At 36.4% G+C, this 13,323-nt stretch overlaps 1 protein-coding gene across 2 annotated transcripts in view; it reads left to right on the top strand.

Annotated features, from left to right (window-relative positions):
- LOC134821173 (histone-lysine N-methyltransferase EHMT2-like) overlaps window positions 1-13,323 on the top strand; it is a 36,360-nt gene that overhangs the window by 13,035 nt on the left and 10,002 nt on the right. For both annotated transcript variants that reach the window (XM_063831844.1, XM_063831843.1), the window contains exons 8-11: window positions 7,505-7,588; window positions 7,822-7,965; window positions 8,187-8,289; window positions 8,653-8,768. In XM_063831844.1, coding sequence (XP_063687914.1) covers window positions 7,505-7,588; window positions 7,822-7,965; window positions 8,187-8,289; window positions 8,653-8,768 — 447 coding nt within the window. The remainder of the gene's footprint in view (window positions 1-7,504; window positions 7,589-7,821; window positions 7,966-8,186; window positions 8,290-8,652; window positions 8,769-13,323) is intronic.

Below are 13,323 nucleotides of genomic sequence, written 5' to 3'. Positions count from 1 at the left end.
TACTACATGCAGTTTAGGGTCGTTCCTAGTGGGCTATCACTATTACAAAGTAGATTGCTTTGAAATACAAATTTGACAAGGTAGCAATATAAAACGTTGGTATTGAATGATATGGCATTCAGTTGCTAAGTGCACTTCAATATACCACAAATTGAAAGCGAAATATTGCTGTCACAAAACTTTTCCAAAAAGAATATCATTTTTGTCTACGATAATTTCCACGATATTATGTATCGTGTTGTAACTTATATCGGATGTGAAAGTATTGTCTTCAAAACAATTTAAGTAAGAATAACCTGTCATCGGTATGTAGGAAAAGCTGTCACTTTAAATAGAGCACTACATTCCAAATTAGCTGAATCACAGTTCTGAAAAACAAATAATGTTTCCACTTGCTCGCTCCTATGATGTACAGAAAGGTGCTTATTCTATATACATTTTACATGAGCCTTTTGGACACTCAAGATGGACAAATCATAGATAGTAAATACTCCGGTACCTTTGGGGACACCCGTCATTCCGACTTAGTGGCTAGTAGACAGTGTTTCTAAACTTTATCCACAATCTTTTTAGATACTCAGTTTTGGATACACCCCGTTATTCCAACTTAGTTTCTAAACTTCGTGTTTCTAAACACCATAGAAGCTGACACCACCGGCCCTGTGCACGTTCATATCTTTACCCAAAACAAATGTCTTTATTTTAGGTTTTGGCAAGTTTTCCGATGACTTATCGTTCCTGTACCTAGCATGGGTAACTGACAGCGCTTTTTGAATATTGAAAGGTACCGATGTGTACACAATTTGTCTCATCTTTAGAAAAGCAATCACGACAACCAGAACGATCACGATGGTGAGACAGAGACCTGTTCCTACTAAAATAGAGATGAATGTGTAGTCGTCCAAAATTCCATTGTATGCGGCTTCATTATACGTGTCCTGGGAGAAAGCGGTGTGAAGACAGCTGAGTAGCAAAACATAACTGGCCTTCATTCTGAAAACAATGATTGTAGAAAATGAACTCAATAATGATGAATGGTTGTATCGAACCCATCCGAATTTAAAATATTTAGTAATCTAGATGTCATACAGCCTTAATGATGACGGTGTCAATATTATTATATAATATGAGAATATCACCTTAATAACACCAGAATGTGTGTGTGTGTGTGTGTCTGTCTGTCTGTCTGTCCGTGTGTAATTTCCGGTCGGTTATACAAAAAAAACGGTAAGAGTTACGGGACTGATTTTTTCGGTATAGTGTCGACAAAACTCTGATGAAGCCCATAGGAAATTTTTTTAAAAATCGGCCGGTGGTAAGTGGTTTTATTGATGGTTTTGTACCACAAATGTTACATAAAGTTGCTTGAGCAGAACGGCAAGAGTTACGGGGCCTGCTCTCTCTTTCTCTCGCTCTCTCTCATTACTGTGTAATATGTTATCTGCTGCATTTAAGTAGCGTCATAATTGGATTAGCCCGGAAGATTTGCTGTAATGTTATACCTTAAGCTTATTAGGGGAGGGAGTACTGTTAGTGTTTGGGGTCTGTTTGGACTGCAGAGAGAGAGAGAGAGAGAGTTCATACGACAATGTTATGCGTGTTTTCAAATATAATATGCGGGTGTGGTGCGGAGTTAACAAGGGTTAATTTCTATAACGATTTAAGCGGTTCAGGACGGGAGTGATGAGGTGTAATACTCGGTGTTCAGACCTTATGATCATGGAATGTGGTGCCTAATAATGATTAAATTATCCACAAGAAATAACTGATTATGAGATTATTGTTTAAGAAACTATTGGGTCACCTAATGCGGGTTTTGACTCAGCGGGTAATTACTCCTACCCTTTTTAACTGCGGCAGTGAAGTCCCGGCCGTAGGCCGGGTTACACTAGTGGTAGAATAATCTTCATAGAAAATGTATAGTGCAACAGAAGAGATTTAGGGCAGAAACCGAGAGTGCCCAATGTCATGACAATTTTACGACAAGATGACGTGACAATATGTGCCAATATATGACAATATACGACAATATTTGACATTATATGACAATATACGACAATATATGACAATATATGACAATATATGACAATACATGACAAGATGTGACAAGATTCGACAATAAACGACAAGATTTGACAATATACGACAGTATAATATGACAATATTTGACAATATATGACAATATATGACAATATTTGACAATATATATGACAGTATACGACAAGATTAACAAAATGTGACACACCGTGGAAAAATAGGCACTCTCGGTTCCTGCCCGATTTAAAAAATATACAACACGGCTATATTGTCCTAGTCAGCAAATTATTCAAAGTTTGGTTTGATGACCTGTGTCGTATTATTATCTATTGTGTTTATAATGAATCCATTGAGTTCATTACAATGGATGCGATCGCATTCGCAGTAACACTGTATTTTGTATTCTCAATATTCATGTTTATAGACTGCAAAATACGTCACGACTCAGGACCTTTTTAATACATAATTATATGTATGGAACCAAATATATCAATCTTAATTACATTCAAGTACTTAGGGATAACTAATAACTATGTACTGCGTATGTCTCCGTATAACATACATGGTGGTCAAGAGCTTCCAACTGAAATTACTTCACATATTAAAAGATAGGAGATAAACGCTGAAAAAGCTTTAGAAAAATGAGAAGTTTCTTACGTAAAAACCAAAAATTAACATAATCATATCGCTGAGAGTAATGTGCGTTTAAGGCTCATATTATAAGGTTTCGTAATAATTGTCCAAAAACACTCTGAATTGAACAATTGTTATTTAAAAGTCATGTGCATCAAATTCTGGAACTCTTACAAAGTTACAACCTGGCCTACAGAATTTCGGGGAACAGTGTTTGTCTCACATCATTTCAGTTTGACAGCAGCACTATCTTCAAGTGGGCCCTGGTGTTTGAATAGCTTTAGTAAAGTAATCCTTTGTTTGTAACACCATCCAACCACGAGATTTGTAACGTTTCTGAGGGATTCTACAATTTTCTTTAATCCTCAAGGTCAATATCCACTTGAAAAGGATGCATATAGCGAAAGCAAGGATCATGATAGAGACAATAAAGCCAGCTATTAAAGTGTGACGTCTTATGCTAGTCGCTGCTGAAGTACCTGGGTTACTATTTCCTCTTGCAGTTAATATAGAACAGCAAAGAAGTAGAAGTTTATCTGTCATCATTTCCTGACAATAATTATGAATTTAACCATGTGTAAAACAATCAGAACAAAGTCAATCAAATTATTACAGAGAGCCGAGTCAAATAAGAGGTGGCTTTATTGCCGAAATAACTGTTATAGTTATGAATGTTGCACTGTGAGTGTAACAAAGATGTTGCATCAGTTGGGCATAAAGAAAGGACACAATAGTGGTTGTTCTGCATTGTTCATTCAAGCAACAGACCGATGAATGGAAATATGTGCTAAGAGATAAAAGTACTAAATTATTAGTGAGTAGAAAGGTTTGAAATTGTAACCTCTTTTAATGTTGAAATTCGCTCAGTTGTGAGGCACAAGAATTACCTACAAAATAGGTTTTGTGGTTTAATAGATAACAAATTTGTGATAATATATTAATTGCAGATTAGTGCAGTCAAATATGTCCAAATTTAAGTCTTTGTCGGACATAATTCGCAACGAAGCAATTTCAACGGGAAATGGTCGGGATATGCCCCACGAATCATTCCAGAGAGTTCCCAAAATTTCTGACGTCAGCAAAATCCACAATTACCACTTTTTTAGGGGTTTTTACCACCTTTTTATCACATTGGTTTTCCGCGAATAAGTTAACTTTTGGATATCGTAGAATATTATAGTTTAAACCTGTGTGTTTAGAACATAAAGGAGAACAACCTTTCTTTTCTAAATAAAACTTGCAATTAAAATCATTTGATAACGAATCCTAATTTCTCCAATAAACTTGTTGTATTTTTTTCACCACAACCAACACATCTACGGAAAGGAAATATAATGCATATGATCTGAAACAGTTATACAAAACAGATTTGAATTGACGAGGTTGTCAAGCATTTCGTTTATCGGGTTAGCAAAATTGATTGGGTAATTACATAATACGGTGACGTACTATTATGAATTGCACAAAAACATCCATTAGTTTAGACAAAAACAGACTTTTAGAGGAGAACAAACATTCGGAATGTCACCAAGATTAAAAATAATGTTTTGATTTCCTGAAAATTGAAAATTTTCAAATTTTCTTTTCATACATAATATTTTAGGTTCAAATATTTGAAGTCAACATTTTTAAACATCTCATAAACAATAGTTCATTGTACGTTTCAAGTAATTGTGAACATTTTTGATCAAAATATATTTTTGAAATTTCTGAAAATTATTTAATTAATTAATCAACTAGTTATTTAATTGAAAACTGAAAAGTTGTCAAAAGAAAAGTTGTTTAAAGCGTCACTCTTACTCTAGTGCAAAGGAAAATTTTGAGACACAAAGAAAGTGCTTGCTGACACGATTTTGCTGAACACAATGACGTTTCTCTTGTGCTTTATTGATTGTGTAATGGGTACACAATAAATACAATCGTATTTTGTATAATTGAGTTTATCGTTTTTGTCAGTCACATTCGGACCACAATGACCAGACCAGCCCACATCAGACCATAAAATTATCGAACCACCAAGTGCCAAGATTCCGGAATTTTTTATAAAGTGCCTAAACTTTGATGCTGAAATTCCTGGTGGCCGGAATAAAATGCAACGTCTTAAAAAGACGCCGGTCATTAGATACATGGCGTTATCGAAGCTGTGCTAAAAAGTTGTTATTAAGCGAGCTGAGCTTAGTTTCTAAACTTCGTGTTTCTAAACACCATAGAAGCTGATACCACCGGCCCTGTGCACGTTCATGTCTTTATTCAAAACAAATGTCTTTATTTTAGGTTTTGGCAAGTTTGCCGATGACTTATCGTTCCTGTACCTAGCATGGGTAACTGACAGCACTTTTTGAATATTGAAAGGTACCGATGTGTACACAATTTGTCTCATCTTTAGAAAAGCAATCACGACAACCAGAACGATCACGATGGTGAGACAGAGACCTGTTCCTACTAAAATAGAGATGAATGTGTAGTCGTCCAAAATTCCATTGTATGCGGCTTCATTATATGTGTCCTGGGAGAAAGCGGTGTGAAGACAGCTGAGTAGCAAAACATAACTGGTCTTCATTCTGAAAACAATGATTGTAGAAAATGAACTCAATAATGATGAATGGTTGTATCGAACCCATCCTAATTTTAAAAATTTAGTAATCTAGATGTCATACAGCCTTAATGATGACGGTGTCAATATTATATAATATAGTAGAATAATCTTCATAGAAGATGTATAGTGCAACGAAAGAGCTTTTGAAAATATACAACACGGCTATATTATCCTAGTCAGCAAATGATTTAAAGTTTGGTATCAACGGGAAATAGTCGGGATAGGTCCCAGGAATCATTCCAGAGAGTTCCCAAAATTTTTGACTTCAGCAAAATCCACAATTACTAAGTCAACTTCTGGATATCGCAGAAGATTCTAATTTAAATCAGTGTGTTTAAAACATAGAGGAGAACAACTTTTCTTTTGACAACGTTTCAGTTTTCAATTAAATAACTAGTTGATTAATTATACAATAATGTGTATTATGTATAAAATAATTAGTAAATTTTCAGAAATTTCAAAAATATATTTTGATCAAAAATGTTCACAATTACTTGAAACGTACAATGAACTATTGTTTATGAGATGTTTAAAAATGTTGACTTCAAATATTTGAACCTAAAATATTTTGTATGAAAAGAAAATTTGAAAATTTTCAATTTCCAGGAAATCAAAACAGTATTTTTAATCTTGGTGACATTCCGAATGTTTGTTCTCCTCTAAAAGTCTGTCTTTGTCTAAACTAATGGATGTTTTTGTGCAATTCATAAATAGTACGTCACCGTATTATGTAATTACCCAATCAATTTTGCTAACCCGATAAACGAAATGCTTGACAACCTCGTCAATTCAAATTTGTTTTGTATAACTGTTTCAGACCATATGCATTATCTTTCCTTTCTGTAGATGTGTTGGTTGTGGTGAAAGAGACTACAGCAAGTTAAGTGGAGAAATTAGGATTCACTATCAAATGATTTTAATTGCAAGTTTTATTTAGAAAAGAAAAGTCGTTCTCCTTTATGTTCCAAACACACAGGTTTAAACTAGAATATTCTACGATATCCAAAAGTTGATTTATTTGCGAAAAACCAATGTGGTAAAAACGTTGTTAAAAAATGGTAATTGTGAATTTTGCTGACGTCAGAAATTTTGGGAACTCTCTGGAATTATTCCTGAGACCTATCCCGACAATTTCCCGTTGAAATCGCTTTGTTGCGAATTATTTCATACAAAAATACGTATTTGACTGTACTAAATGTAATAACCATAAAAATGTCTTCATCGAACGAAAAATTCATCACTAAGTCAAATTATGGATTGGCTAAATGTCTGTACATCAGTCACAAGAAAGACATTAGGGAAAGATGATGACGTAATAATCAATCCATTGTTCTCACGTCTAAAGTCAGTATAGAAAACTACTCCGTCTATAATTATAGTTGACGACCTGTGCCGTTATAATTTGCCTTTCATTGTCTTTGTATCAAATCGTGAGAGCTTTTGTATTTATTGAACATGATGCAATAGTTTCGGTTTTAAGTAGGTCGGCTATGACCACTCACTTCATATAAAGAAGATAATATAATATGACGTTTTCAAAATAACCATGATGTAATCTTTACCAAGTAACATTTCACTTTTGTCACAGACAACTATTTAACTCTGACATTGTTGTTCTGTTTGGTTTTCGCCATCACAAAAGTCGCGTAGAAGTAGAGTAAGAACGAATTTGAATTCATAAAGTTTACTATTGGTTTTGGGTTATTAAGGAAACAGAGCTGAGTGACGGATTCGAAAACAAAACTACGAGTAGAACTGTTGGTATGCACCCGGCCAGTGGCTAGTTATTGAATTTCATTTCTGGCTACGGTAATTTTCTAGATATGTATCACGTAAAATCTGACGTGCAAACAAAAGTATGAATCATCTTTTTTTGGTTCAGTAAGCCATATAAAAGTTTCACGATTAACGGTCGGCAGGGAAAATATGTCACTTAAAATATAGCACTTTTTCATAAATGCATTCCAAAAAGCCAAATAATAATGTTTCCACTTGCCCGCTTCAATGATCTCCAGATTAGTGCTAATATTTTATCCATGATCCTTTTGGAAACTCAAGGTGAACAAATCACGGGTACTAAATGCTCGGGTACCTTTGGAGCTTTGGGGACAACCCCGTCATTCCGATTTAGTCCAGACAGTATTTCTAAACCTCCTTACAACATTTCCACAATCAATCTACCAAAATGTAAAATCTGTCTGCTGCTCTATATAATACTAAACTGTTTATTGTTTTCAGGGGGTCAATGTAAACGCTCGTGACACCAACGCCAGAACGGCGCTACACTATGCTTGTGAGCTTGGTAATCTTCTTTGTATTGACGTGAGTTGCTCATTATTTGGTGTCAAAATTTAAAAGATTAAAAGATCTTAAATTATTTCTCACATAGTCCCCTTTTTTTGTAAATTCTTTCCAGTATATTTTAAGAGGGGTCATCTTTACGACCCGAAAATCAATAAATAAAACAATCCCTTGCTCAGATCTTTAATTAACTTTATCTATTTTTTGTAACTTGATACAAAGGATCCATCCACCATAACATAACATTTCCTCAGATGTTGTTGACAGATAACCGTATAAAAGTTAACACACAAGACATGGACGGCTGGACAGCGTTGATGTGGGCGTGCGAGTACAAGTTCGTAGATGTGGTGAAGAGTTTACTGGAGAAAGGGGCAGATCCCCATCTTAGAGATAGGGTTAGTTTACTTTGTTCAGTTTTACTTATAATACATACCTCCTTGGCCTCGGTCGTGTGTTTATATCATTTCCCGTTTCGATATATATCTCCATTCTCGTCATTTCAGTATTTTAGTTTATTGAGTGTATTATATCATTTCCGTCGATAACACGAATGGAGCAAAGAGTTCTGAACTAGAAATATTATAAAAACAATCCATGACACGTGATGCCCTCACAGGAACAGAATATAGCACTACACTGGGCAGCATTCTCCGGACATGCTGACATTGTCCAGCTACTTCTCAGTGTTAGGTCCGACATAGACGCCATCAACGAGCGAGGTATGTTATCTTGAAACCTTTCTGATATAATTGGAGTATTAACCCTTATCTTTATTAGGTACTGAAGATGTCCGAAAATGTTTTACCAATGATGTTATAAAGATTTTGTTGGAATTTTTAAACTCATTCGTTGTCTGACTGTGGGAACTATTGATTCTTGACCTTTCAGTGTAGCTGTTCTGACCGGGGGATTCGGACCATGAACAGGCTATGACCAAAGCTGGGATAATGTGTACTATATAATAGAGTAATAGGCCCCCTTCACCCCCTCCCCCATACAATCACTATATAATAATATATACTAAGAGTATCCAGCAGAACATTTATTATAATAAGATTGTGCTGACAAGGTAATGTTTACAGGAGACACATCATTGCACATCTCCGCGCGGTTATCACACAGTGGCAGTGTTAGAGGGATTGTTAACGCAGGTGCTAGTCTCAGACTTCCAAACAAACAGGGAAAAACTTGCTTGCAGGTCAGTACGCCGCGCAAAGAGCTGATTTTACAAATTAAACTAAAACTAATAATTATTTTAATTGATAACATCAATAATAATTGCATGTATCATGAATAAATCAGTCACTCAAAAGTCAAAACTATTTCAATTGTTCATTCCGTCTTGTGATAGTATGTAGAACGTAGGTGTAATATCAATTATGACGGTTCAGTGTCGTTGAATCGCGTGGTGGGCGCAGTTGTTTCTGGTCTCTGAACCCCACCCTGACCGGTCTTGAGGGACCTCGGAACAAAATATTTACCTTGATGTTGGTGACATTATGTCAGACATTGAGGAGTCTGACTCAAGATACTCCTCAAGTTAGATCGTTGTCCATTCGGAAGCCAGTCTAGCCATATATAATGCTTCTTTTAGTGCCACTGTAGGTTGTAATAGTTTAATGAGTACAAAATCCGATCTAGGATCACCAAAAGCTACTACAAATTTGAGAGTACGATGAATTTCAGAATTCAACAATTTCACAATGATGATAACCGAAATGAGAATGTAGCTAAGTACCTGACTTATCCCCACTGGCCGCATCCTGACCGGGGATTACCATTGCATCGGGTGGTTCTTATAATGGGCACCCTTGCCCCCTTGGGCCTTAAGGGTTTCTGTTCGTTGACTAAGATGGTCTCCTCTTGTGCGTGCTCTCCTTGGGTGAGCAGCCCTGGGTCGCGGAGGCTTCTTGTCCGTGAAGACAGCCCCGACTTGTCTTTCTGGCTCTTTGGCTGGGCTGTGAGGCCTAACTGTATTTGCAGTACAAGTTGTCTTCAACAGTAAACGACGATGATAAAAGAAGAAATGTAAATAGCGTCAACAGTTATGGAGATGTGTGGGGATCATGGAGGCATTCTTCTTACATATGTGTGAATGGATACATCACACATTGCAATTAGTCCTCAGTTAATTGAGGCACAGGACCCTCCTTGTCCGAGGCTTAACGTTCTTATCAAAGACGATATAATAGCTCTTCCTCTTCTGTGTATTCTGCAGCGTGTGTTGCCCTTTCTTGTGTTGGAATGGGGTTCTGTATTCAGAATTTGAACTTTACTTTCTTCTGCGATTTCCTCCTCCGAATCTGTATCAAAAACTGCAGCAGGAAGTTGAAATTGCCTGCAATAGTTTTCACATCAGCTAGAGTTACTTAATGGCACAATACTAATTTTCATTAACATATCATTCAAAATGAATCCGTTCACTGCAGCAATAAACCATTATAATTCGTTAAAAATCACAGATTATTCAACAGTAAATGTAAACGGTGACGTTTAAGTTATGGCCCTCTATCTATATAGGAATTTAAGGGTACAATTTGTTTACCGTAGGCGGTTAAGAGGTCGTTTTGAAGTCGTTGATTCAGACATCCCTGAATCAAGACTCAACCTCATTACCATTTCCAGTTCCTTGATAGCTTCTCCTTCATCAGAGAAAGGGGATTCCGATGGCCCTGAAATTATGAAATAGTTCAATGTGTAAAAAATCCCGTTTAGAATCTCAAAAACTATAGTTATTGAATTTTATAATGGAATAATTTCACCATGAAATAACGAAGATAATACAGCACTTTTAAAATACCTGGCACAAACGTTAAGAATCCTCGTTCCTGGTGTTTTATCAGCTCCTCGAAGGGAGCTTCTAAAAATCTTTCCTGATCGCTACTTTCCTCCCTTTCCGGAATGAACATGGAATGGTGGGCTTCCTTAGGCCTACCACCTTTCCGTTTTGAAGACTGGTTTATCGGGTTTCCATTCACCAGACTTCGCCGTTTCTTTGGGTGGGCGGTTTTCGGTCTGGCCGTCCGAAGTCGTTCCGATAGGCCCATTTCAGACATCTGCTCAATTTGAGCATGCTTCTGCCGTCTGGTGTGCTGCCTTAGGCATCCGGGTGGTTTTTGGTCTGAGAAAGCAACCCCGACTGGTCTGGATGGAGCTGGGAGCTGTTGTACGGGGCTGTCAACTAATCAGGATATTCATGTTGTTTCTGTGGCCGTTTCCATGTTTTGATTGATGCAGAATGCAGATGGGCTGCCTGTTGTCTTGACCGCCTTCGTGAGACAGTGACACTCGAACACTAGTACTAGGTTGTGGTCAAGTATCTGATACGCCACGGACCATAAACGTTTAGTAAAAGAAGAAAAATGAACAGTGCAAATACTAAATAATCATTCCGAATCATTGAGTTTTGACGGTTGCTTCCTTTCCTGCTTCATTCTCGGAGTCGCTGACTGCACCTGGTAGCAAATTCTGCCTGCATTAGTAATGCTTACTAACGAGTAACGTATCATTAAAAGCAACAGTTCAATACTGCAGCAGGACAAGATTAAACTCAAACAAACTGATAGACTAGATTAAACTAATATTTATAAATATTAGTATTCTCTTCAAAGACGAAAGAGCCGCTCGTCCTCGAATTGTAATCCTTTTTCGCCTCTTTACCTTCTCTATTTTTCTATCGGATTCAACATCCCTGATATTGATGACTTCTTCCCTTCGTTCCTCATCCTCCGAATCGCTCACGGCACCTGGTAGAAGGGTGTGCCTGCAATGATTTGATTAATAATAATTTTATTGGTGCAATGCAAATGCGTACTAACGTATCATTAAAATGAACCGTTCAATACTGCAGCAAGATCAAATTTTTTTAAACTAATAGATTGTTGTATCTATTAAACCAATATATTATAAAATTTAAAGTGTTAAGCAATAGCAAAATTTAAAGTGTTAAGCAATAGAACGTGGCCCTCTAATCTATAGACCTTCGCATTACAAAATATTTACAAAATATTTACTACCGTGATGTTGCTGACATCGTAGATGTAGTAACGTCAGACATTGTCGAGTCTGGCCTGAGCCCTAGATACTCCTCAAGTTCATGGATCTTTGTCCATTCGTTTGCCAGGTACGCTTTTTTTGAATTCCACTATAGATTGTAATAGTTCAATGAGTACAAAATCCGATCTAGGATTACCAAAAATTACTACAATTTGAAAGTACGAAGAAATTCAGAATTCAACAATTTCACACTGATGATAATAAAAATGAGAATGTAACTTAGTACCTGCACTTTTAGGCAGCTCTGGAGGTGTTCTTTGCCTCCTGGGGTGGGCCGCCCTAGGTCTCAGAGGTTTTAAGCTGGTGAGGGATGAACATTGGGTGGTTCATGTGGTGGGCAGTGGGCACCCTTTGGCCTGCCACCGTACCTTTGTACGGTCAAGGACGATCAATGTTTGATAGTAAAAGAAGAAACGTAAACAGCGCCAATAATATGTTATTGTGGAGTAGCCTTAGTTTTCTTCTGTGTACTAATATAAGGTTTTTCATCCATTGAGAGCCGTTTTCTTCTTGACAGTAAAAGAAGATAAAAAGAGCACCAATACTGATGGCAGATACGTTTAGAATCCCCTCTTATATATATTAATGAATCGTCAGAATTACTGTACAGTCTCTTTCTACTTATCTAGACACGGGTTTCGTCCAATCACCAACTGCAACTCTCATCTTAAGCAGTAAAGTCTGATATACATTAAGCAACTATGGGTAAACTGTAATTGTCAAAGTGTGCAGTAAAGTACTAGAGAACAACAATTACGATCATGCTCCTTTATCAAAACTGTTTTATCTGTAACAATATCTGAGCTGCGGCATCCAAAATTGGTTAAAGATTAGATAGGGCAACAATACATACAACAAAAGTGAGATAATAAAGTACTGTAGACTAATCGCAAGCATGCTCCTTTATCAAAACATATTTTCGTTAAATGTTTGGAAAAATGTCCAGCCAAAATTTCAAGTTAGCAATTTCATTTTGTATGAATGTTTGACATAAGATGTCTCTAATAAGTTCTATATATTTTTTCCCGATCCATGACTCAAAGTGCCGAAGGCACAAAAGAGTCAAGGACAAGGGTTAGCGAACGAGGTTTTTTTGTATATGGTACTGGTAGCTTTGCGACCGTGCGTGCGAGCGTGCGTACATACGTGCCCGCTATGTAGCCAATATAATGTCGCCCATGTTCTTAACTATCCTGCGCAAAGTTATTTTGCGAGATATTCTGAATTAAATAATTGTTGTCGCGCTGCGCTAACCTGACCAAGTAAATTGTTAATTTCACCATGATATGTACGTATCTCACTAGGCACTAATTAATAGCATATTGTTATTATTGTTAGTATTACTTTTTTGCACAGATCCGTGTCAGGTTGCATAATATACAACCTCGTCACGCTATTCGTTAATTTTCAGATGAGCCCTATTTGATAAATTTTGTCAGTTTTATGTTCATATTTGCTCTGATTTCGTTAAAAACTATTTTACAGTGGATAACTATTTTACAGTTATATATTTTGTTTGAAATAAATTTCGTCGTCAAATTTTTAATGTACATATTGATCGTTATAATTGAATTACTACTATTTCAGAATATGAGTATGACGTAGAAATGTCGATACGTTATTCAGCTATTTATTTCCATTAGAATCTGTCTTCACTGAGTCTATTCAGAAACAATCAGAAATTTGAATAAAAGAAC

The sequence above is a fragment of the Bolinopsis microptera genome, chromosome 9, assembly GCF_026151205.1.
Source record: "Bolinopsis microptera isolate Bmic1 chromosome 9, MBARI_Bmic_1.0, whole genome shotgun sequence".
NCBI lineage: Eukaryota > Metazoa > Ctenophora > Tentaculata > Lobata > Bolinopsidae > Bolinopsis > Bolinopsis microptera.
Note: the sequence above shows the minus strand (reverse complement) of the source record. Positions and strands in the feature narration are given on the sequence as shown.